This window comes from Phyllobates terribilis, unplaced genomic scaffold (assembly GCF_046119375.1).
Source record: "Phyllobates terribilis strain yellow unplaced genomic scaffold, ASM4611937v1 Scaffold_3__8_contigs__length_932513732, whole genome shotgun sequence".
Taxonomy (NCBI): domain Eukaryota; kingdom Metazoa; phylum Chordata; class Amphibia; order Anura; family Dendrobatidae; genus Phyllobates; species Phyllobates terribilis.
The window spans coordinates 1,431,818-1,458,245 of NW_027362763.1; the positions used below are offsets into that span (position 1 = coordinate 1,431,818).

The window sequence follows — 26,428 nt, forward strand, 5'->3', positions numbered from 1 at the left end:
GACCCTCCCCGTATATACCCCCTGCCCGTATATACCCCTCCCCGTATATACCCCCTGCCCCTCCCCGTATATACCCCCTGCCCGTATATACCCCCTGCCCCTCCCCGTATATACCCCCGGACCCTCCCCGTATATACCCCCTGCCCCTCCCAGCATATACCCCCTGACCCTCCCCGCATATACCCCCTGCCCCTCCCCGCATATACCCCCTGCCCGTATATACCCCTCCCCGTATATACCCCCTGCCCCTCCCCGTATATACCCCCTGACCCTCCCCGTATATACCCCCTGCCCGTATATACCCCTCCCCGTATATACCCCCTGCCCCTCCCCGTATATACCCCCTGCCCGTATATACCCCCTGCCCCTCCCCGTATATACCCCCTGACCCTCCCCGTATATACCCCCTGCCCGTATATACCCCTCCCCGTATATACCCCCTGCCCCTCCCCGTATATACCCCCTGCCCGTATATACCCCCTACCCGTATATACCCCCTGCCCCTACCCATATATACCCACTGCCCGTATATACCCCCTGCCCCTCCCCGTATATACCCCCTGCCCCTCCCCGTATATACCCCCTGCCCGTATATACCCCCTGCCCCTCCCCCTCCCCGTATATACCCCCTGCCCGTATATACCCCCTGACCCTGCCCGTATATACCCCCTGACCCTCCCCGTATATACCCCCTGCCCCTCCCCGCATATACCCCCTGACCCTCCCCGTATATACCCCCTGACCCTGCCCGTATATACCCCCTGACCCTCCCCGTATATACCCCCTGACCCTCCCCGTATATACCCCCTGACCCTCCCCGTATATACCCCCTGCCCGTATATACCCCCTGCCCCTCCCCGTATATACCCCCTGCACCTCCCCGTATATACCCCCTGCCCGTATATACCCCCTGCCCCTCCCCGTATATACCCCCTGCCCGTATATACCCCCTGCCCCTCCCCGTATATACCCCCTGACCCTCCCCGTATATACCCCCTGACCCTCCCCGTATATACCCCCTGCACCTCCCCGTATATACCCCCTGACCCTCCCCGTATATACCCCCTGCACCTCCCCGTATATACCCCCTGCCCGTATATACCCCCTGCACCTCCCCGTATATACCCCCTGCCCCTCCCCATATATACCCCCTGCCCCTCACCGTATATACCCCCTGCCCCAGCCCGTATATACCCCCTGCCCCAGCCCGTATATACCCCCTGCCCCTCCCCGTATATACCCCCTGCCCCTCCCCGTATATACCCCCTGCACCTCCCCGTATATACCCCCTGCCCCTCCCCGTATATACCCCCTGCACCTCCCCGTATATACCCCCTGCACCTCCCCGTATATACCCCCTGCCCCAGCCCGTATATACCCCCTGCCCCTCCCCGTATATACCCCCTGCCCGTATATACCCCCTGCACCTCCCCGTATATACCCCCTGCCCCTCCCCGTATATACCCCCTGCCCATATATACCCCCTGCCCCTCCCCGTATATACCCCCTGACCCTCCCCGTATATACCCCCTGCCCGTATATACCCCCTGCCCCAGCCCGTATATACCCCCTGACCCTCCCCGTATATACCCCCTGACCCTCCCCGTATATACCCCCTGCCCGTATATACCCCCTGCACCTCCCCGTATATACCCACTGCCCCTAACCGTATATACCCCCTGCCCCTCCCCGTATATACCCTCTGCACCTCCCCGTATATACCCCCTGACCCTCCCCGTATATACCCCCTGCCCCTCCCCGTATATACCCCTGACCCTCCCCGTATATACCCCCTGCCCCTCCCCGTATATAGCCCCTGACCCTCCCCGTATATACCCCCTGCCCCTCCCCGTATATACCCCCTGCCCCAGCCCGTATATACCCCCTGACCCTCCCCGTATATAACCCCTGCCCCAGCCCGTATATACCCCCTGACCCTCCCCGTATATACCCCCTGCACCTCCCCGTATATACCCCCTGCCCCTCCCCGTATATACCCCCTGCCCCTCCCCGTATATACCCCTGACCCTCCCCGTATATACCCCCTGCCCCTCCCCGTATATACCCCCTGCCCCTCCCCGTATATACCCCCTGCACCTCCCCGTATATACCCCCTGCCCCTGCCCGTATATACCCCCTGCCCCTGCCCGTATATACCCCCTGCCCCTGCCCGTATATACCCCCTGCCCCTCCCCGTATATACCCCCTGCACCTCCCCGTATATACCCTCTGCCCCTCCCCGTATATACCCCCTGCCCCCCCGTATATACCCCCTGCCCATTCCCATATATACCCCCTGCCCATTCCCCGTATATACCCCCTGCCCCAGCCCGTATATACCCCCTGCACCTCCCCGTATATACCCCCTGCCCCAGCCCGTATATACCCCCTGCACCTCCCCGTATATACCCCCTGCCCCTCCCCGTATATACCCCCTGCACCTCCCCGTAAATACCCCCTGCCCCTCCCCATATATACCCCCTGCCCCTCCACGTATATACCCCCTGCCCCTCCCCGTATATACCCCCTGCCCCTCCACGTATATACCCCCTGCACCTCCCCGTATATACCCCCTGCCCCTCCCCGTATATACCCCTGACCCTCCCCGTATATACCCCCTGCCCCTCCCCGTATATACCCCCTGCCCCTCCCCGTATATACCCCCTGCACCTCCCTGTATATACCCCCTGCCCCTGCCCGAATATATACCCCCTGCACCTCCCCGTATATACCCCCTGCACCTCCCCGTATATACCCTCTGCACCTCCCTGTATATACCCCCTGCCCCTGCCCGTATATACCCCCTGCCCCTCCCCGTATATACCCCCTGCACCTCCCCGTATATACCCTCTGCCCCTCCCCGTATATACCCCCTGACCCTCCCCGTATATACCCCCTGCCCTTCCCCGTATATACCCCCTGCCCATTCCCATATATACCCCCTGCCCCTCCCCGTATATACCCCCTGCCCATTCCCATATATACCCCCTGCACCTCCCCGTATATACCCCCTGCACCTCCCCGTATATACCCCCTGCCCCTCCCCGTATATACCCCCTGCCCCTCCCCGTATATACCCCCTGCACCTCCCCGTATATACCCCCTGCCCCTCCCCGTATATGCCCCCTGCACCTCCCCGTATATGCCCCCTACACCTACCCGTATATACCCCCTGACCCTCCCCGTATATACCCCCTACACCTCCCCGTATATGCCCCCTGCATCTCCCCGTATATACCCCCTGCCCCTCCCGTATATACCCCCTGCACCTCCCCGTAAATACCCCCTGCCCATCCCCATATATACCCCCTGCCCCTCCCCGTATATACCCCCTACACCTCCCCATATATACCCCCTGCACCTCCCCGTATATACCCGCTGCACCTACCCGTATATACCCCCTGCCCCTCCCCGTATATACCCCCTACACCTCCCCATATATACCCCCTGCACCTCCCCGTATATACCCGCTGCACCTACCCGTATATACCCCCTGCCCCTCCCCGTATATACCCCCTGCACCTGCCCGTATATACCCCCTGCACCTCCCCGTATATACCCCCTGACCCTCCCCGTATATACCCCCTGCCTCTCCACGTATATACCCCCTGCACCTCCACGTATATACCCCCTGCCCCTCCCCGTATATTCCCCCTGCCCATTCCTGTATTTACCCCTTGCCCCTCCCCGTATATACCCCCTGACCCTCCCCGTATATACCCCCTGCCCGTATATACCCCCTGCCCCTCCCCATATATACCCCCTGCACCTGCCCATATATACCCCCTGACCGTCCCCGTATATACCCCCTGCCGTATATACCCCCCTGCCCCTACCCCTCCCCGTATATACCCCCTGCCCGTATATACCCCCTGCAACTCCCTGTATATACCTTCTGCCCCTCCCCGTATATACCCCCTGACCCTTCCCGTATATACCCCCTGCCCCTCCACGTATATACCCCCTGCCCCTCCACGTATATACCCCCTGCCCCTCCCCGTATATACCCCCTGCACCTCCACGTATATACCCCCTGCCCCTCCCCGTATATACCCCCTGCCCATTCCTGTATTTACCCCTTGCCCCTCCCCGTATATACCCCCTGACCCATCCCGTATATACCCCCTGCCCCTCCCCATATATACCCCCTGCACCTGCCCGTATATACCCCCTGACCGTCCCCGTATATACCCCCTGCCGTATATACCCCCTGCCCCTCCCATATATACCCCCTGCAACTCCCTGTATATACCCTCTGCCCCTCCCCGTATATACCCCCTGACCCTTCCCGTATATACCCCCTGATCCTTCCCGTATATACCCCGACCCTTCCCGTATATACCCCCTGACCCTCCCCGTATATACCCCCTGCACCTCACCGTATATATCCCCTGACCCTTCCCGTATATACCCCCTGCCCCTTCCCGTATATGCCCCCTGCTAATATGATGCGATTCTGTTCTGCCTGATGCTTCTGGTTCTGAGCCTTTGCTATGTCTATCATATGCCGAAGTATATGGTATGTCAAGTCTATGGAGATTGGAGGGTCTTCTCTCTTAAGACGGTCAGAAAACACTTCCAGGAAGGTCCTTGCTGATTCCTCTGGTCTAAACTCCTGGAAGACCGTGCGGAGGATGCTGAACATGGAGGCCAGGTCCTGGGATGGTATCTCGTGCTCTGTGGAGAGGGAACCCTTGCTCACCCTCAGCTGCACTTGGGGGTCTCCTACCTCCAACTGTGGCACTCTTTCTCTTATAAAATACAACAAAGCCTGAGCGCTCTCATCACTTGACAATCCGTCCAGACTGAGCCTTGGGCCCTCGAAAAAGCTCCTTTCCAAGGGCCGAGCTCCTGCCTGTCCGGTGAGGATCAGAAAGCAGGCAAGCAGGGTGACAGACGATGGCGATGCAGACTTCATGGTGCTGAGACCTAGGAGTTAAGGAGACGGAAGAGGTGGTCACAATGAGTCTCAGTATTGTGTGTGGCCTCCACGTGCCTGTATGACCTCCCTACAACGCCTGGGCATGCTCCTGATGAGGCCGAGTATTGTGTGTGGCCTCCACGTGCCTGTATGACCTCCCTACAACGCCTGGGCATGCTCCTGATGAGGCCGAGTATTGTGTGTGGCCTCAACGTGCCTGTATGACCTCCCTACAACGCCTGGGCATACTCCTGATGAGGCCGAGTATTGTGTGTGGCCTCCACGTGCCTGTATGACCTCCCTACAACGCCTGGACATGCTCCTGATGAGGCTGAGTATTGTGTGTGGCCTCCACGTTCCTGTATGACCTCCCTACAACGCCTGGGCATACTCCTGATGAGGCCGAGTATTGCGTGTGGCCTCCACGTGCCTGTATGACCTCCCTACAACGCCTGGGCATACTCCTGATGAGGCCGAGTATTGTGTGTGGCCTCAACGTGCCTGTATGACCTCCCTACAACGCCTGGGCATACTCCTGATGAGGCCGAGTATTGCGTGTGGCCTCCACGTGTCTGTATGACCTCCCTACAACGCCTGGACATGCTCCTGATGAAGCTGAGTATTGTGTGTGGCCTCCACGTGCCTGTATGACCTCCCTACAACGCCTGGGCGTGCTCCTGATGAGGCCGAGTATTGTGTGTGGCCTCCACGTGCCTGTATGACCTCCCTACAACGCCTGGGCGTGCTCCTAATGAGGCCGAGTATTGTGTGTGGCCCCCACGTGCCTGTATGACCTCCCTACAACGCCTGGGCGTGCTCCTGATGAGGCCGAGTATTGTGTGTGGCCTCCACGTGCCTGTATGACCTCCCTACAACGCCTGGGCATGCTCCTGATGAGGCCGAGTATTGTGTGTGGCCTCCACGTGCCTGTATGACCTCCCTACAACGCCTGGGCATGCTCCTGATGAGGCTAAGTATTGTGTGTGGCCTCCACGTGCCTGTATGACCTCCCTACAATGCCTGGGCATGCTCCTGATGAGGTTGAGTATTGTGTGTGGCCTCCACGTGCCTGTATGACCTCCCTACAACGCCTGGGCATGCTCCTGATGAGGCTGAGTATTGTTTGTGGCCTCCACGTGCCTTTATGACCTCCCTACAACGCCCAGTCATGCTCCTGATGAGGCTGAGTATTGTTTGTGGCCTCCACGTGCCTGTATGACCTCCCTACAACGCCTGGGCATGCTCCGGATGAGGCTGAGTATCGTGTGTGGCCTCCACGTGCCTGTATGACCTCCCTACAACGCCTGGGCATGCTCCGGATGAGGCTCAGTATCGTGTGTGGCCTCCACGTGCCTGTATGACCTCCCTACAACGCCTGGGCATGCTCCTGATGAGGCTGAGTATCGTGTGTGGCCTCCACGTGCCTGTATGACCTCCCTACAACGCCTGGGCATGCTCCTGATGAGGCTGAGTATCGTGTGTGGCCTCCACGTGCCTGTATGACCTCCCTACAACGCCTGGGCATGCTCCTGATGAGGCTGAGTATCGTGTGTGGCCTCCACGTGCCTGTATGACCTCCCTACAACGCCTGGGCATGCTCCTGATGAGGCTGAGTATCGCGTGTGGCCTCCACGTGCCTGTATGACCTCCCTACAACGCCTGGGGATGCTCCTGATGAGGCTGAGTATCGCGTGTGGCCTCCACGTGCCTGTATGACCTCCCTACAACGCCTGTGCATGCTCCTGATGAGGCTGAGTATCGCGTGTGGCCTCCACGTGCCTGTATGACCTCCCTACAACGCCTGGGCATGCTCCTGATGAGGCTGAGTATCGCGTGTGGCCTCCACGTGCCTGTATGACCTCCCTACAACGCCTGGGCATGCTCCTGATGAGGCTGAGTATCGCGTGTGGCCTCCACGTGCCTGTATGACCTCCCTACAACGCCTGGGCATGCTCCTGATGAGGCTGAGTATCGCGTGTGGCCTCCACGTGCCTGTATGACCTCCCTACAACGCCTGGGCATGCTCCTGATGAGGCTGAGTATCGCGTGTGGCCTCCACGTGCCTGTATGACCTCCCTACAACGCCTGGGCATGCTCCTAATGAGGCTGAGTATCGCGTGTGGCGTCCACATGCCTGTATGACCTCCCTACAACGCCTGGGCATGCTCCTGATGAGGCTCAGTATCGCGTGTGGCCTCCACGTGCCTGTATGACCTCCCTACAACGCCTGGGCATGCTCCTGATGAGGCTGAGTATTGCGTGTGGCCTCCACGTGCCTGTATGACCTCCCTACAACGCCTGGGCATGCTCCTGATGAGGCTGAGTATTGCGTGTGGCCTCCACGTGCCTGTATGACGTCCCTACAATGCCTGGGCATGCTCTTGATGAGGCTGAGTATTGCGTGTGGCCTCCACGTGCCTGTATGACCTCCCTACAACGCCTGGGCATGCTCCTGATGAGGCTGAGTATTGCGTGTGGCCTCCACGTGCCTGTATGACCTCCCTACAACGCCTGGGCATGCTCCTGATGAGGCTGAGTATTGCGTGTGGCCTCCACGTGCCTGTATGACCTCCCTACAACGCCTGGGCATGCTCCTGATGAGGCTGAGTATTGCGTGTGGCCTCCACGTGCCTGTATGACCTCCCTACAACACCTGGGCATGCTCCTGATGAGGCTCAGTATTGCGTGTGGCCTCCACGTGCCTGTATGACCTCCCTACAACGCCTGGGCATGCTCCTGATGAGGCTGAGTATTGCGTATGACCTCCCTACAACGCCTGGGCATGCTCCTGATGAGGCTGAGTATTGCGTGTGGCCTCCACGTGCCTGTATGACGTCCCTACAACGCCTGGGCATGCTCTTGATGAGGCTGAGTATTGCGTGTGGCCTCCACGTGCCTGTATGACCTCCCTACAACGCCTGGGCATGCTCCTGATGAGGCTGAGTATTGCGTGTGGCCTCCACGTGCCTGTATGACCTCCCTACAACGCCTGGGCATGCTCCTGATGAGGCTGAGTATTGCGTGTGGCCTCCACGTGCCTGTATGACCTCCCTACAACGCCTGGGCATGCTCCTGATGAGGCTGAGTATTGCGTGTGGCCTCCACGTGCCTGTATGACCTCCATACAACGCCTGGGCATGCTCCTGATGAGGCTGAGTATTGCGTGTGGCCTCCACGTGCCTGTATGACCTCCCTACAACGCCTGGGCATGCTCCTGATGAGGCTGAGTATTGCGTGTGGCCTCCACGTGCCTGTATGACCTCCCTACAACGCCTGGGCATGCTCCTGATGAGGCTGAGTAGGGAGGTCATACAGGCACGTGGAGGCCACACACAATACTCAGCCTCATCAGGAGCATGCCCAGGCGTTGTAGGGAGGTCACACAAGCACGTGGAGGCCACACACAATACTCAGCCTCATCAGGAGCATGCCCAGGCGTTGTAGGGAGGTCATACAGGCACGTGGAGGCCACACACAATACTGAGCCTCATCAGGAGCATGCCCAGGCATTGTAGGGAGGTCATACAGGCACGTGGAGACCACACACAATACTCAGCCTCATTGTGACGTGTTTTAAGGACATTACATCACAGTTGGATCAGCCTGTAGTGTGTTTTTTCACTTTAATTTTGGGGGTGACTCCAAATCTAGGCCTCCATTGGTTAATAAATGTGATTTCCATTGATGATTGTTGTGTGATTTTGTTGTCGGCACATTCAGCTTTCTACAGAACAAAGTATTCAATGAAAAGATTTCATCATTCAGATCTAGGAGGGGTTATGTCACGGGTCCCTTTAGTTTTTTGAGCAGTGTATATCCTTTGCTGGCAATGACAGAGGTGAAACGTTTTCTGTAAGTCTTCACAAGGTTGGCACACACTGTTGCTGGTATGTCGGCCCATTCCTCCATGCAGATCTCCTCTAGAGCAGTGATGTTTGGGGGCTGTCACTGGGCAACACGAACTTTCAACTCCCTCCAAAGGTTTTCTATAGGGTTTAGATCAGGAGACTGGCTAGGCCACTCCAGGACCTTGAAATGCTTCTTATGAAGCCACTCCTTCGTTGCCCTGGCGGGGTGCTCGGGATCATTGTCATGCTGAAAGACCCAGCCACGTTTCATCTTCAGTGCCCTTGCTGATGGAAGGAGGTTTGCACTCAAAATCTCACGATACATGGCCCCATTCATTCTTTCATGTACACGGATCAGTCATTCTGGGCCCTTGGCAGAGAAACAGCCCCATATCATGATGTTGCCACCCCCATGCTTCACAGTAGGTATGGTGTTTTTTGGATGCAACTCAGCATTCTTTCTCCTCCAAACACAACGAGCTGTGTTTCTACCAAACAGTTCTACTTTGGTTTCATCTGACCATATGACATTCTCCCAATACTCTTCTGGAGATATTTTGAAGAGAGGCAGTGTGTGGGAGATATTTTACAGAGGTGCAGTGTGCGGTGAGGAATATTTTGGAGAGGGGCAGTGTAGGGGTGATATTTTGCAGAGGTGCAGTGTAGAGGGTATAATTTTGCAGAGGAGCAGTGTAGTGGGGATATTTTGTGCAGGAAGCACAGGCAATTATTTATTCAGGTGCAAAGCATGGGAGATATTTTTATTCATGGGGCAGTCTAATGATACTTTTATTTTTAAAGGCATCGTGTCGCAAAATGCTGCTGAAGATGGAGAAGATGGAAGTCTGCAGAGACGAGCTCTGGGTGAGAAATCTCATCATGGCGTCTGGGCTACATGGAGACAAAAGGGATGGTGTGACGATACAGTGTAAAATCTTAATTAGCCAGACGATTAGATTTGTTAATCCAAGAGAAATACATTATTGTGTTTTATTACAGATTGCTGGCTGTGTTTTACTAATGTTCTGCTTGCTCGTCACTTTACGTACACTAATTTAACTTCTAACGTGTCCAGCATTCCACTAATCTTATTAGTATCTTAGGACCCTCTAACCAGTGTTCAAAAAATCGTCTAGGTCCATTGTGTAAGTGTTGAAAGAAGATCCGGCGGAGCCTTCTCCACAGGGAATCTCACATGTAGACCCAGGTGATGAGGTCACCTGAGAAAGATACCTGCACTAATACACACTTAGCTTTGGGGGAGGGTGACAGCAGTTCTGCCATTCAGGGGGCTGAGCCCAGAGAAGCAGAAGGGACATGTGTTTTTGTAGCAGTCATACTTGAAACAGAGATTGGAGAAAGACTTTATAAGGAGAATGAGAGACATCCTTCAGGACAGTAGATGGATTGCTTGGCATTACCCAAAGAGACACAGATTTGTATTCTACATGATTCTAGCCTAAGAGTACGGCCCTGAATTGAAAAGATTTGTATCTTCTCCATTGACCATGAGAGAGACATGGATACATTTTGGGGAGACCAGGGTGGAACGAGGAAGTCACCTGGCCCCATGGATATGTTGTTTGGGGTTGCCAAGAGGGACCCACCGGTCGCCTGTAACCCACAGAAACTCTCTGAGAGGCCAGGTTTGGAGCCTCGAGTCTTCTGGCCTTCTACCTCGATGGACTGCTAGATTCCTAAGCTTGCCGCTACCCTCTCTCCGTGGGGGCCCGCCAGAATCGGGGGGCCACTGGTTGAGGTAGTCGGCCCTGGAAGTCTCCAAAGTCGCAGCTGTTCTATCCCAGGCAGGCGGAGAAGGAAGGGTGAGACTGTGTAATGTTGTACCATCTTGGATATTTGCTGGGACTGTTCTGTGTGTTTATTGAACCACAAAGCGGACAATAAAGTATTGCCACGCTGTTTTACCCTCACCCTGTGTTATCTGAGTAGCGTTACTCCCACATAAGACTCTGGGTCTTCACAGATAGGAACAACTTTCAATCAGAGAGGATGTCACCTATAAAGGTATCTGGGTGTATATGTCTGTTTGTGATACTGCCTGCGTCTCATCAGTGCTATGGTTCCTGTATGGTCCACAGTCTGATGATGAATGTTAACAACAACTCCCAGTATCTCCTTAACATTGTTAAAGATATAAATACTGGGAGTTGTAGATTCAAGTGATACAATTGTTTATGGGGCTGACCTAACATTGCAGTTGATCGCTGTACTAAGCTTGAGGATTTATTCATGTACGGATGTTGGTTCTGGCACTGCATTCATATACTTACAGTGGTTTTGGCGCTGCATTCATGTACTGACGGTGGTTCTGTTGCTGCATTCATGTACTCACTGTGGTTCTGATCTTGTACACATGTAGCAATCCAAAAAATGCTTTATGGCTATGTTAAAACTTAAAAATCCTCCAAATTTAAGAGTTTTGAGATTATGTTGAGGATTTAGCGAGCTTCTCCTCAGTTTCTGATCCAAAAAATCAGTGTAAATGAGCGTATGTTCACACTTACTTTTTGGAGCACAAACTGATCAGAATCTCTCCAAATCCTCCTCAAATAGTCAAAACTTGGTTCTGGTGATGTATTAATATACAGATGGTGGTTCTGGTGATGTATTCATGTAAGTACGCCTTTACATTTTTTGCGGCCCTTGGTATTGGTTCAGTATGGCATTGCGGCCCTTAGACCAAAAAAGGTTGTGGACCCCAGGTTTAGCTCAAAGCATATTGATGTGTGTGAATGGCCCAGTCACAGTCCAGACCGAAATCCCATTGAGAACCTGTGGCAAGACTTGAAAATTGCTGATCACAGACATCTCCATGTAATCTCACTGAGCGAGAGCGAGTGTGCAAAGAAGAAGGGCAAAATGTCACCTCTAGATGTGCAAAACTGGAGAGACAGACCCCAAAAGACTGCAGCATAGAAAGCCGGGAAAGACAGACCCCAAAAGACTGCAGCATAGAAAGCCGGGAAAGACAGACCCCAAAAGACTGCAGCGAAAGGTGGGAAAGATAGACCCCAAAAGACTGCAGCGAAAGCTGCGAGAGACAGACCCCAAAAGACTGCAGCGAAAGCTGGGAGAGACAGACCCCAAAAGACTGCAGCAGAGAAAGGCGGAGAGACAGACCCCAAAAGACTGTAGCAGAGAAAGGTGGAGAGACAGACCCCAAAAGACGTCAGCAGAGAAAGATGGGAGAGACAGACCCCAAAAGACGTCAGCAGTAACTGCAGAGAAAGGTGGTCCTATAAAGTATTGAGTTAGGGAGGCGGAATACATATGCACCTCCCAATTTTGAGATTTATATTTTTACAATAATTAGAAAACTGAAAATCATGTATCATTTACCTTACACTTCACACATACTTGTTACTTTGTGTTGGTAAACCCCATAAAATCCCAATAAAATACATTTAAAGGGGTATCCCCATCTCCAAGATCCGGCCCCAATATATAGTAGGTGGAATAATAATATTAGCAAATACCTCCAATTAGAAACGTAGTATAGTTTTGATTCGCTGTCGCTTACCTCATGTGCAGGGCATTGCAGCAGCTTAGTATCCATGGTTACGACCACTAACAACTAACTGTGACCATGAGTGGTTGTAACCATGGATACCTAATGTACTGTGTTATGCACACGCCCGGGCTGAGCGGCGTGTGCGTGTGATTGTAGTGATTCCACTGGACCATGAACCGGAGAGTGCCTGGAGGGGCGTGACTAAGTATCTGGCCGATCCGACCAAGATGGCACGACGGCATACGACGCCAGTGCACCAGGGAGAAACCGGGCAGAGGGACCAGGTGCTACTCCAGGTCAAACTCCGGACACGGGGGTTGACCCACACAGGGATTACTGGATCAGGCTGGTTAGGCTGGCGCACAGACTGGAGGGTATAGGCAGGCACGACTGGTATGCAGGCAGGCGGGTAAAGGCAAGCGCAGCTAGAGTGCAGACAGGGAGGCACTAGCAGGTAGGAACACAGGCGGGATAGGACCCAGTACACACTGGGACTCAGGAACAATACAGGTAGAGGGGTACAGGCAAGCACAGCTAGAGTGCAGACAGGGAGGCACTAGCAGGTAGGAACACAGGCGGGATAGGACCCAGTACACACTGGGACTCAGGAACAGGCAGGTTAGGCTGGCACAGACTGGTGGATATAAGCAAACACGGCAGGTATGCAGATGGGTGGATACAGGCGAGTATGCAGGCAGGGAGGTACTGGCCGAAAGGACGGGCTGGAGCACAGAAAGGTTAAGACCCAGTACAGACTGGGTCACAGAACCGCAGATGCGGTAGACAACCACAGCAGAGAGGGAACGCCCGAAGCGGTGGGCAAGAACAGAGCAGGACGGGGCTGCAGGAGCAGCGAGCACAAGCAGGGCAGGACAGGACTGCCGGAGCAGCGGGCAGAAGCAGGGCAGGACAGGACTGCCGGAGCAGCGGGCAGAAGCAGGGCAGGACAGGACTGCCGGAGCAGCGGGCAGAAGCAGGGCAGGACAGGACTGCCGGAGCAGCGGGCAGAAGCAGGGCAGGACAGGACTGCCGGAGCAGCGGGCAGAAGCAGGGCAGGACAGGACTGCCGGAGCAGCGGGCAGAAGCAGGGCAGGACAGGACTGCCGGAGCAGCGGGCAGAAGCAGGGCAGGACAGGACTGCCGGAGCAGTGAGCAAGGAGTCAGAGCAGGCTAGAACCGCCGGAGCGGTAAGCAAAGGAGTCAGAGCAGACTAGAACCGCCGGAGCGGTGAGCAAAGGAGTCAGAGCAGGCTAGAACCGCCGGAGCGGTGAGCAAAGGAGTCAGAGCAGGCTAGGCTGAGTAGGGGGGACAGGGCTCTGTTCACACGGAACAGACAGGAAGGGAAAGGCAGAGCCAGACACCCACAGGGTACTTGCAGTGAAGTAGCGAGTGGACCACAAACTCACAAACGGGAGTACAGAGACAACAAGCAGGAGTTAGGTACGAGTTCAGACTCTGCAGAAAAAGGAAGGGAACGGACATAGAGGCAAAACAGGTAAAGGATAGGAGAGAGTTCAGACTGGAACTGAGTGTACGGAGGAGACCGACACTGCAGCGGGATACAGGAGCGGGTCTGGGAATACGGCCCCCAGAGAGGCAGGACGAACAGGCAAGGAGCGTGTTCAGACAGGACAGACAAGATACAGGAGCGGGTCTAGGTAATCAGCCCCTAGAAGGCGAGAGGAACAGGCTAGGAGCGTGTTCAGACAGGTCAGACAAGATACAGGAACAGGTCTAGGTAATCGGCCCCTAGAAGGCAGGAGGAACAGGCTAGGAGCGTGTTCAGACAGGCCTGGAAATACAGCCTCCAGGATAGGCAGACAAGAGAACACAGAACGGGACCTGGCACCTTCAGAGTGCAAGCACACACTGAAAGAAACACTATGCTCAGGCAGGGATAGATGGGCGCAGCTGAGCTATATACCAGGTGACAGACAGCAATAGGCTGAGGACGCACAAGGGGTGTGACCCACAGCAGGTACAAAAAGCAGGAAGTGATCGGGCGCCGCCCTTAAACAGCAGAAACAGACAGCATGGAGGGAAGCCAGAGAGACATTCTGGACAGGAGATCAAGTGCGCGCTCTTGCACAGTGGGAGATGGACCACTATGCAAGGACGCCGCCAGGTATGTTACAGTACCCCCCCCCTTACGCCCCCTCTTCTTCAGGCCTGCCAGAATCTTCCGCAGGGAATTCGGGGGCCAATTCTTCACTTCGAAGAGATCACTTCCACTGTCCACCGGAAAAACTGGTCTCCTCTGGGTAGCTAGGATGCTACCTCCCATCCAGCCACCCTTAGCAACAGACGAAACGGGTGGAGTACCAGGAACAGCACACAAGGAAGTCTCTCTCCACATATTTTCAGGTGGCACCCCAGAGGGTACAGGAGACAACTGGAAGTCCTCCACCGGGTTGGAGGGGGACAGAGACTTGGGGGTAATCTCTGCTTCGAGGTACATCTTGTCAAGCTCACAGGAAGAAATAGACGGGTTATCAGGTACATAATGAGGAAAAGTCACTGTCTCTTTGTTTTCTGGTGGTACCCCGGAGGATTCAGGAAACAACTGGAGGTCCTCCGCCGGGTCAGAAGAGTGCAGAGGCTCAGAGAAAACATCTGCTTCAGAGTACACTAGGTCGGACTCACTGGACGAAGCAGGCGAGGTATCGGGTACCGAGTATAGGAAAGTCTCTGTCCATTCTCCACCAGGTGGCACCCCGAAGGGTTCTGGAGACAACTGGCGGTCCTCCGCCTGGTCAGAGGGGTGTAGAGACTCACGGGTAACCTCTGCTTCAGAGTACACTAGGTCGGACTCACTGGACGAAGCAAGCGAGGTATCAGATCCAGGATATAGGAAAGTCTCTGTCCATTTACCACCAGGTGGCACCCCGAAGGGTTCTGGAGACAACTGGAGGTCCTCCGCCTGGTCAGAGGAGTGTAGAGACTCGGGAGTAACCACTGCTTCAGAGTACACTAGGTTGGACTCACTGGACGAAGCGAGCGAGGTATCAGGTACAGAGTATAGGAGAGTCTCTGTCCTTTCGCTACCAGGTAGCACCCCGAAGGGTTCAGGAGACAACTGGAGGTCCTCCGCCTGGTCGGAGGGGTGTAGAGACTCGGGAGTAACCTCTGCTTCGGAGTACACTAGGTTGGACTCACTGGACGAAGCGAGCGAGGTATCAGGTACAGAGTATAGGAGAGTCTCTGTCCTTTCGCTACCAGGTAGCACCCCGAAGGGTTCAGGAGACAGCTGGAGGTCCTCCGCCTGGTCGGAGGGGTGTAGAGACTCGGGGGTAACTACCACTTTGGGGTACCCATTGTCAGGCTCACAGGACGAAGCGGACAAAGTATCGAGTACCGGGTGTAGAGAATTCTCTCTCCATTTGTCATCGAGTGGTATCCCGGAGGATTCAGGAGGCAACAGGGGGTCCTCCGCCAGGTAGTAGAGGTGCACAGACTCTGAGGTAACCACAGCTTTGGAGCATCCTTGGACATGCACACCGGTTAAAGTGGGTGAAGCATCTGATGCCGGGTGCAGGAAGTTCTCCTGTGTGGAGTCTGGATGGGCAGAAGTCTCTTCGGGCAGGAGAACTGGTGCACTACCCACGCACATTACCCGTTGGGGCTTCTCCGGGATACAGGGAGATGAAGCTTCAGTAGGGACTTCAAGGTTGGGGTCAGGAGGTCTCAGGGAGGACAGACCCTGGCGTGACGGCTTGCCTCTACGTCTAGCACGTCTGGACTGCCTCTTGAGGTTGGGAGAAGTATTCCGGAAAGCGTAGTCACCCTGTGAGGATTCTGGGTGGGCAGTAGTCTCATTGGGCTGGAGGACTATTGCGCTACCCACACACATTACCCATTGGGGCTGCTCCGGGATATTGGGAAGTGAAGCTTCAGCAGGAGCCTCCGGGTTAGGATCATCGAAGACCATTAGAAAGGCCACCAGGAAGGCCATTAGGTCCAGGAGGATCGGATCCTGTGTTTCATATAGGGGGTTGATCCATTCCAAGGCATCACCCGCCAGGTAAGACATAATGAATGCCACCTTAACCCGATCGGTGGGAAAACATAGAGGGTAGAACTTGAAGTGTAGCATGCATTGCTCCACAAATGCACGACTTTGTCTAGGATCCCCATAATAACGTAGCGGATCCGCGGGAACGAGAGCAGATAGATCCATCTGGACGGGTGTGTAATTCGCCTGGAACTCAGCTAAAGGAAAAAAAAAAATATTTATTTATTTATTTTAATGCATGTATTCGCTGGAAAACTTCTCAGAGAGCGAAGGCCGTGGGGCTCAACGGGAACCATGGCCTGAGCATGCTGTTATGCACACGCCCGGGCTGAGCGGCGTGTGCGTGTGATTGTAGTGATTCCACTGGACCATGAACCGGAGAGTGCCTGGAGGGGCGTGACTAAGTATCTGGCCGATCCGACCAAGATGGCACGACGGCATACGACGCCAGTGCACCAGGGAGAAACCGGGCAGAGGGACCAGGTGCTACTCCAGGTCAAACTCCGGACACGGGGGTTGACCCACACAGGGATTACTGGATCAGGCTGGTTAGGCTGGCGCACAGACTGGAGGGTATAGGCAGGCACGACTGGTATGCAGGCAGGCGGGTAAAGGCAAGCGCAGCTAGAGTGCAGACAGGGAGGCACTAGCAGGTAGGAACACAGGCGGGATAGGACCCAGTACACACTGGGACTCAGGAACAATACAGGTAGAGGGGTACAGGCAAGCACAGCTAGAGTGCAGACAGGGAGGCACTAGCAGGTAGGAACACAGGCGGGATAGGACCCAGTACACACTGGGACTCAGGAACAGGCAGGTTAGGCTGGCACAGACTGGTGGATATAAGCAAACACGGCAGGTATGCAGATGGGTGGATACAGGCGAGTATGCAGGCAGGGAGGTACTGGCCGAAAGGACGGGCTGGAGCACAGAAAGGTTAAGACCCAGTACAGACTGGGTCACAGAACCGCAGATGCGGTAGACAACCACAGCAGAGAGGGAACGCCCGAAGCGGTGGGCAAGAACAGAGCAGGACGGGGCTGCAGGAGCAGCGAGCACAAGCAGAGCAGGACGGGGCTGCAGGAGCAGCGAGCACAAGCAGGGCAGGACAGGACTGCCGGAGCAGCGGGCAGAAGCAGGGCAGGACAGGACTGCCGGAGCAGCGGGCAGAAGCAGGGCAGGACAGGACTGCCGGAGCAGCGGGCAGAAGCAGGGCAGGACAGGACTGCCGGAGCAGCGGGCAGAAGCAGGGCAGGACAGGACTGCCGGAGCAGCGGGCAGAAGCAGGGCAGGACAGGACTGCCGGAGCAGCGGGCAGAAGCAGGGCAGGACAGGACTGCCGGAGCAGCGGGCAGAAGCAGGGCAGGACAGGACTGCCGGAGCAGCGGGCAGAAGCAGGGCAGGACAGGACTGCCGGAGCAGCGGGCAGAAGCAGGGCAGGACAGGACTGCCGGAGCAGCGGGCAGAAGCAGGGCAGGACAGGACTGCCGGAGCAGCGGGCAGAAGCAGGGCAGGACAGGACTGCCGGAGCAGCGGGCAGAAGCAGGGCAGGACAGGACTGCCGGAGCAGCGGGCAGAAGCAGGGCAGGACAGGACTGCCGGAGCAGCGGGCAGAAGCAGGGCAGGACAGGACTGCCGGAGCAGCGGGCAGAAGCAGGGCAGGACAGGACTGCCGGAGCAGTGGGCAGAAGCAGGGCAGGACAGGACTGCCGGAGCAGTGAGCAAGGAGTCAGAGCAGGCTAGAACCGCCGGAGCGGTAAGCAAAGGAGTCAGAGCAGACTAGAACCGCCGGAGCGGTGAGCAAAGGAGTCAGAGCAGGCTAGAACCGCTGGAGCGGTGAGCAAAGGAGTCAGAGCAGGCTAGGCTGAGTAGGGGGGACAGGGCTCTGTTCACACGGAACAGACAGGAAGGGAAAGGCAGAGCCAGACACCCACAGGGTACTTGCAGTGAAGTAGCGAGTGGACCACAAACTCACAAACGGGAGTACAGAGACAACAAGCAGGAGTTAGGTACGAGTTCAGACTCTGCAGAAAAAGGAAGGGAACGGACATAGAGGCAAAACAGGTAAAGGATAGGAGAGAGTTCAGACTGGAACTGAGTGTACGGAGGAGACCGACACTGCAGCGGGATACAGGAGCGGGTCTGGGAATACGGCCCCCAGAGAGGCAGGACGAACAGGCAAGGAGCGTGTTCAGACAGGACAGACAAGATACAGGAGCGGGTCTAGGTAATCAGCCCCTAGAAGGCGAGAGGAACAGGCTAGGAGCGTGTTCAGACAGGTCAGACAAGATACAGGAACAGGTCTAGGTAATCGGCCCCTAGAAGGCAGGAGGAATAGGCTAGGAGCGTGTTCAGAAAGGCCTGGAAATACAGCCTCCAGGATAGGCAGACAAGAGAACACAGAACGGGACCTGGCACCTTCAGAGTGCAAGCACACACTGAAAGAAACACTATGCTCAGGCAGGGATAGATGGGCGCAGCTGAGCTATATACCAGGTGACAGACAGCAATAGGCTGAGGACGCACAAGAGGTGTGACCCACAGCAGGTACAAAAAGCAGGAAGTGATCGGGCGCCGCCCTTAAGCAGCAGAAACAGACACAAACAGACAGCATGGAGGGAAGCCAGAGAGACATTCTGGACAGGAGATCAAGTGCGCGCTCTTGCACAGTGGGAGATGGACCACTATGCAAGGACGCCGCCAGGTATGTTACATACTGCAATGCCCTGCACATGGGGTAAGCAACAGAGAATCAGAAGAACTAGGCTACATTTGTAATTGGAGGTATTTGCTAATATTATTATTGTTACACCTACTACATATTGGGATAGGATCTTGGAGATGGGAATAGCCCTCTAAGTTTGTCAGTGTAACACAAAAAAAAATGTGCAAAACTTCATGAGGTATGAAGGCACTGTACATTAGAGGCCGATTCATCAAGATTGGTGTAGTGCACACTCACATATGCCACTATTGATGGAGTACAGAAGGTGCGGAACCTACTCAGAGGCATAGGCCGCTTAATTAATTTGGCGCTGCTGCTGAGTGGCGTGCTACTCCGTGAGCCGTGCCAGAAATGCTACTCCAGTCAGAGGCCTCCCCTACATTACACGGGACAGAAGCCTCCCCTACATTACACGGGACAGAGGCCTCCCCTACATTACACGGGACAGAGGCCTCTCCTACATTACACGGGACGGAGGCCTCTCCTACATTACACGGGACGGAGGCCTCTCCTACATTACACGGGACGGAGGCCTCTCCTACATTACACGGGACGGAGGCCTCTCCTACATTACACGGGACGGAGGCCTCTCCTACATTACACGGGACGGAGGCCTCTCCTACATTACACGGGACGGAGGCCTCTCCTACATTACAGGGGACGGAGGCCTCTCCTACATTACACGGGACAGAGGCCTCCCCTACATTACACGGGACAGAGGCCTCCCCTACATTACACGGGACAGAGGCCTCCCCTACATTACACGGGACAGAGGCCTCTCCTACATTACACGGGACGGAGGCCTCCCCTACATTACAGGGGACGGAGGCCTCTCCTACATTACACGGGACGGAGGCCTCTCCTACATTACACGGGACGGAGGCCTCTCCTACATTACACGGGACGGAGGCCTCTCCTACATTACACGGGACGGAGGCCTCTCCTACATTACACGGGACGGAGGCCTCTCCTACATTACACGGGACGGAGGCCTCTCCTACATTACACGGGACGGAGGCCTCTCCTACATTACACGGGACGGAGGCCTCTCCTACATTACACGGGACGGAGGCCTCTCCTACATTATGTCAGGAAAAAAACGCAGACAGGGTTGATGTGTGAGTTCATGCATCTACCACCAGACGTGAACCTGTTGTGCTTCACAGCACCGTGGTGATCTTCAGCCCCAGCGTCCCGGAGATCTCATCAGCACCAGTGGATGAGGCCTGGCAAGCCTTCACCCTGTACATTCAGGACCAAGGTGCTACAGATACAGAGAGATCAGATTGTTATTGGTGGAAGTAATCTGCAACCTATCATATCTCACAGTTGAGAGGATTACAATGTGTCCCATACAATTGTCCTCCGTGAACCAAACTGATACTTTTTAAAGCTGAAGGCTTGTTAGAGTGTATTAGATAAAAAAGAGGCAATTTGCATATTAAAGTTCCCAGAGGAGCATTGCACGGCGAATAAGCCTCCTTACCTTGACGTGCCAGAGCCGGTGTATCACTCTCCATAAGGAGAAACGTTCCCCCTTAGACCTCAGTCCAGAGCCCCACTTTGCACTGACAAGGGCCAACAGCCCGAAACACCGTGTCTGCAAAATGAGATTCTGATTTGGCTTTTATCCTAAATCATATTGCACGACTCGTCAAAGGGTTGATTGTGACTTGCAGGATCGCTGCTTCCAATAGCTGGAGCTATAGAGTACAAGTCCTCTTTTTCTCTGAAGAGGCAATTTGCATAGATAACCATTTGCTGAGAGAAGGCACAGATCCTGAAACACAACATTGTATAGGACGCAGGTCGAGCCACGAAAAACAAAAATCTATTCCGGGCCCTACAAAAACAAATGGTGAATAGATACCTGTACATAGAATTCCTGAAAGATGACCATGTGCACAAATACCAGGACCACAATCAGTGTACCCACAGCCGCGGGCCGCAATCAGTGTACCCACAATCAGTGTACCCACAGCCACGCACCACAATCAGTGTACCCACAGCCGCGGACCACAATCAGTGTACCCACAGCCGCGGACCACAATCAGTGTACCCACAGTCGCAGACCACAATCAGTGTACCCACAGCCGCGGACCACAATCAGTGTACCCACAGCCACACACCACAATCAGTGTACCCACAGCCACACACCACAATCAGTGTACCCACAGCCACGCACCACAATCAGTGTACCCACAGCCACGCACCACAATCAATGTACCCACAGCCGCGGACCACAATCAGTGTACCCACAGCCACGCACCACAATCAGTGTACCCACAGCCGCGGACCACAATCAGTGTACCCACAGCCGCAATCAGTGTACCCACAACCGCGGGCCGCAATCAGTGTACCCACAACCGTGGGCCGCAATCAGTGTACCCACAGCCGCGGGCCGCAATCAGTGTACCCACAGCTGCAATCAGTGTACGCACAACCGCGGGCCGCAATCAGTGTACCCACAGCCGCGCGCCGCAATCAGTGTACCCACAGCCGCGCGCCACAATCAGTGTACCCACAGCCGCGGGCCGCAATCAGTGTACCCACAGCCGCGCGCCACAATCAGTGTAACCACAGCCGAGGGCCGCAATCAGTGTAACCACAGCCGAGGGCCGCAATCAGTGTACCCACAGCCACACACCACAATCAGTGTACCCACAACCGCGGGCCGCAATCAGTGTACCCACAACCGCGGGCCGCAATCAGTGTACTCACAACCGCACGCCACAATCAGTGTACCCACAGCCGCGGGCCGCAATCAGTGTACCCACAACCGCGGGCCGCAATCAGTGTACCCACAACCGCGGGCCGCAATCAGTGTACCCACAGCTGCAATCAGTGTACCCACAGCCTTCGGGCCGCAATCAGTGTACCCACAGCCTTCGGGTACGCAATCAGTGTACCCACAACCGCGCGCCACAATCAGTGTACCCACAGCCGCGTGTCACAATCAGTGTACCCACAGCCGCGGGCCGCAATCAGTGTACCCAGAACCGCGGGCCGCAATCAGTGTACCCAGAACCGCGGGCCGCAATCAGTGTACCCACAGCCGCGGGCCGCAATCAGTGTACCCACAGCCGCGGGCCGCAATCAGTGTACCCACAACCGCGGGCCGCAATCAGTGTACCCACAACCGCGGGCCGCAATCAGTGTACCCACAGCTGCAATCAGTGTACCCACAGCCTTCGGGCCGCAATCAGTGTACCCACAGCCTTCGGGCCGCAATCAGTGTACCCACAACCGCGCGCCACAATCAGTGTACCCACAGCCGCGTGTCACAATCAGTGTACCCACAGCCGCGGGCCGCAATCAGTGTACCCAGAACCGCGGGCCGCAATCAGTGTACCCAGAACCGCGGGCCGCAATCAGTGTACCCACAGCCGCGGGCCGCAATCAGTGTACCCACAACCGCGGGCCGCAATCAGTGTACCCACAACCGCGGGCCGCAATCAGTGTACCCACAGCCGTGGGCCGCAATCAGTGTACCCACAACCGCGGGCCGCAATCAGTGTACCCACAGCCGCGGGCCGCAATCAGTGTACCCACAGCTGCAATCAGTGTACGCACAACCGCGGGCCGCAATCAGTGTACCCACAGCCGCGCGCCGCAATCAGTGTACCCACAGCCGCGCGCCACAATCAGTGTACCCACAGCCGCGGGCCGCAATCAGTGTACCCACAGCCGCGCGCCACAATCAGTGTAACCACAGCCGAGGGCCGCAATCAGTGTAACCACAGCCGAGGGCCGCAATCAGTGTACCCACAGCCACACACCACAATCAGTGTACCCACAACCGCGGGCCGCAATCAGTGTACCCACAGCCGCGGGCCGCAATCAGTGTACTCACAACCGCACGCCACAATCAGTGTACCCACAGCCGCGGGCCGCAATCAGTGTACCCACAGCCGCGGGCCGCAATCAGTGTACCCACAGCCACGGGCCGCAATCAGTGTACCCACAGCCGCGGGCCGCTATCAGTGTACCCACAACCGCGGGCCGCAATCAGTGTACCCACAACCGCGGGCCGCAATCAGTGTACCCACAGCTGCAATCAGTGTACCCACAGCCTTCGGGCCGCAATCAGTGTACCCACAGCCTTCGGGCCGCAATCAGTGTACCCACAACCGCGCGCCACAATCAGTGTACCCACAGCCGCGCGTCACAATCAGTGTACCCACAGCCGCGGGCCGCAATCAGTGTACCCAGAACCGCGGGCCGCAATCAGTGTACCCAGAACCGCGGGCCGCAATCAGTGTACCCACAGCCGCGGGCCGCAATCAGTGTACCCACAGCCGCGGGCCGCAATCAGTGTACCCACAGCCGCGGGCCGCAATCAGTGTACCCACAGCCGCGGGCCGCAATCAGTGTACCCACAGCCGCGGGCCGCAATCAGTGTACCCACAACCGCGGGCCGCAATCAGTGTAACCACAGCCGCGGGCCGCAATCAGTGTAACCACAGCCGCGGGCCGCAATCAGTGTAACCACAGCCGCGGGCCGCAATCAGTGTACCCACAACCGCGTGCCACAATCAGTGTACCCACAGCCGCGGGCCGCAATCAGTGTAACCACAGCCGTGGGCCGCAATCAGTGTACCCACAACCGCGCGCCGCAATCAGTGTACCCACAGCCACACCCCTCAATCAGTGTACCCACAGCCACACACCACAATCAGTGTACCCACAGCCACACACCACAATCAGTGTAACCACAGCCACACACCACAATCAGTGTACCCACAGCCGCGGGCCGCAATCAGTGTACCAACAGCCGCGGGACACAGTGTAACCCACAACCGCGCGCCACAATCAGTGTACCCACAGCCGAGGGACACAATCAGTGTAACCACAATCGCGCGCCACAATCAGTGTAACAACAACCGTGCGCCACAATCAGTGTAACCACAACCACGCACCACAATCAGTGTACCCACAGCCACACATCACAATCAGTGTACCCACAGCCACGCGCCACAGTGTACCCACAGCCACACACCACAATCAGTGCACCCACAGCCACACACCACAATCAGTGTACCCACAGCCGCGAGCCACAATCAGTGTACCCACAGCCGCCCACCACAGTGTAACCACAGCCACACACCACAGTGTAACCACAGCCACAGACCACAATGAGTGTAATCACAGCCACACCACAATCAGTGTAACCACAGCCACACACCACAATCAGTGTAACCACAGCCACACACCACAATCAGTATACCCACAGCCACACATCACAATCAGTGCACCCACAGCCACACACCACAATCAGTGTACCCACAGCCGCGAGCCACAATCAGTGTACCCACAGCCGCCCACCACAGTGTAACCACAGCCACACACCACAGTGTAACCACAGCCACACACCACAATGAGTGTAATCACAGCCACACCACAATCAGTGTAACCACAGCCACAGAGTAACCACAGCCACAGAGTAACCACAGCCACAGAGTAACCACAGCCACAGACCACAGTGTAACCACAGCCACAGACCACAATGAGTGTAACCACAGCCACAGACCACAGTGTAACCACAGCCACAGACCAGTGTAAACAGAGCCACAGACCAGTGTAACCACAGCCACATACCACAATCAGTGTAACCACAGCCACATACCACAATCAGTGTACCCACAGCCACAGACCACAGTGTAACCACAGCCACACCACGATCAGTGTAACCACAGCCACAGACCAGTGTAACCACAGCCACAGACCACAGTGTAACCACAGCCACAGACCAGTGTAACCACAGCCACAGTGTAACCACAGCCACAGACCACAATCAGTGTACCCACAGCCACACACCACAATCAGTGTAACCACAGCCACAGACCAGTGTAAGCACAGCCACACACCACAGTGCAACCACAGCCACAGACCACAGTGTAACCACAGCCACACACCACAATCAGTGTACCCAGAGCCACACACCACAATCAGTGTACCCATAGCCACCCACCACAGTGTACCCATAGCCGCCCACCACAATGAGTGTAACCACAGCCACATACTACAATCAGTGTACCCAGAGCCACGCGCCACAATCAGTGTAACCACAGCCGAGGGCCGCAATCAGTGTACCCACAGCCACACACCACAATCAGTGTACCCACAACCGCGGGCCGCAATCAGTGTACCCACAGCCGCGGGCCGCAATCAGTGTACCAACAGCCACGGGACACAGTGTAACCACAACCGCGCGCCACAATCAGTGTACCCACAGCCGAGGGACACAATCAGTGTAACCACAACCGCGCGCCACAATCAGTGTAACAACAACCGCGCGCCACAATCAGTGTAACCACAACCACGCACCACAATCAGTGTACCCACAGCCACACATCACAATCAGTGCACCCACAGCCACACACCACAATCAGTGTACCCACAGCCGCGAGCCACAATCAGTGTACCCACAGCCGCCCACAACAGTGTAACCACAGCCACACACCACAGTGTAACCACAGCCACACACCACAATGAGTGTAATCACAGCCACACCACAATCAGTGTAACCACAGCCACAGAGTAACCACAGCCACAGAGTAACCACAGCCACAGAGTAACCACAGCCACAGACCACAGTGTAACCACAGCCACAGACCACAATGAGTGTAACCACAGCCACAGACCACAGTGTAACCACAGCCACAGACCAGTGTAAACAGAGCCACAGACCAGTGTAACCACAGCCACATACCACAATCAGTGTAACCACAGCCACATACCACAATCAGTGTACCCACAGCCACAGACCACAGTGTAACCACAGCCACACCACGATCAGTGTAACCACAGCCACAGACCAGTGTAACCACAGCCACAGACCACAGTGTAACCACAGCCACAGACCAGTGTAACCACAGCCACAGTGTAACCACAGCCACAGACCACAATCAGTGTACCCACAGCCACACACCACAATCAGTGTAACCACAGCCACAGACCAGTGTAAGCACAGCCACACACCACAGTGCAACCACAGCCACAGACCACAGTGTAACCACAGCCACACACCACAATCAGTGTACCCAGAGCCACACACCACAATCAGTGTACCCATAGCCACCCACCACAGTGTACCCATAGCCGCCCACCACAATGAGTGTAACCACAGCCACATACTACAATCAGTGTACCCAGAGCCACGCGCCACAATCAGTGTAACCACAGCCGAGGGCCGCAATCAGTGTACCCACAGCCACACACCACAATCAGTGTACCCACAACCGCGGGCCGCAATCAGTGTACCCACAGCCGCGGGCCGCAATCAGTGTACTCACAACCGCGCGCCACAATCAGTGTACCCACAGCCGCGGGCCGCAATCAGTGTACCCACAGCCGCGGGCCGCAATCAGTGTACCCACAGCCACGGGCC

At 55.9% G+C, this 26,428-nt stretch overlaps 1 protein-coding gene across 1 annotated transcript; it reads right to left on the bottom strand.

The window, feature by feature from the left end:
• Positions 1-4,375: 4,375 nt before the first annotated feature.
• On the bottom strand, positions 4,376-4,918 carry LOC141257861 (UI-like). The gene has a single exon (XM_073672870.1). The coding sequence runs from the start codon at positions 4,916-4,918 to the stop codon at positions 4,376-4,378; it is 543 nt and encodes a 180-aa protein (XP_073528971.1).
• Between the last annotated feature and the right edge of the window lie 21,510 nt (positions 4,919-26,428).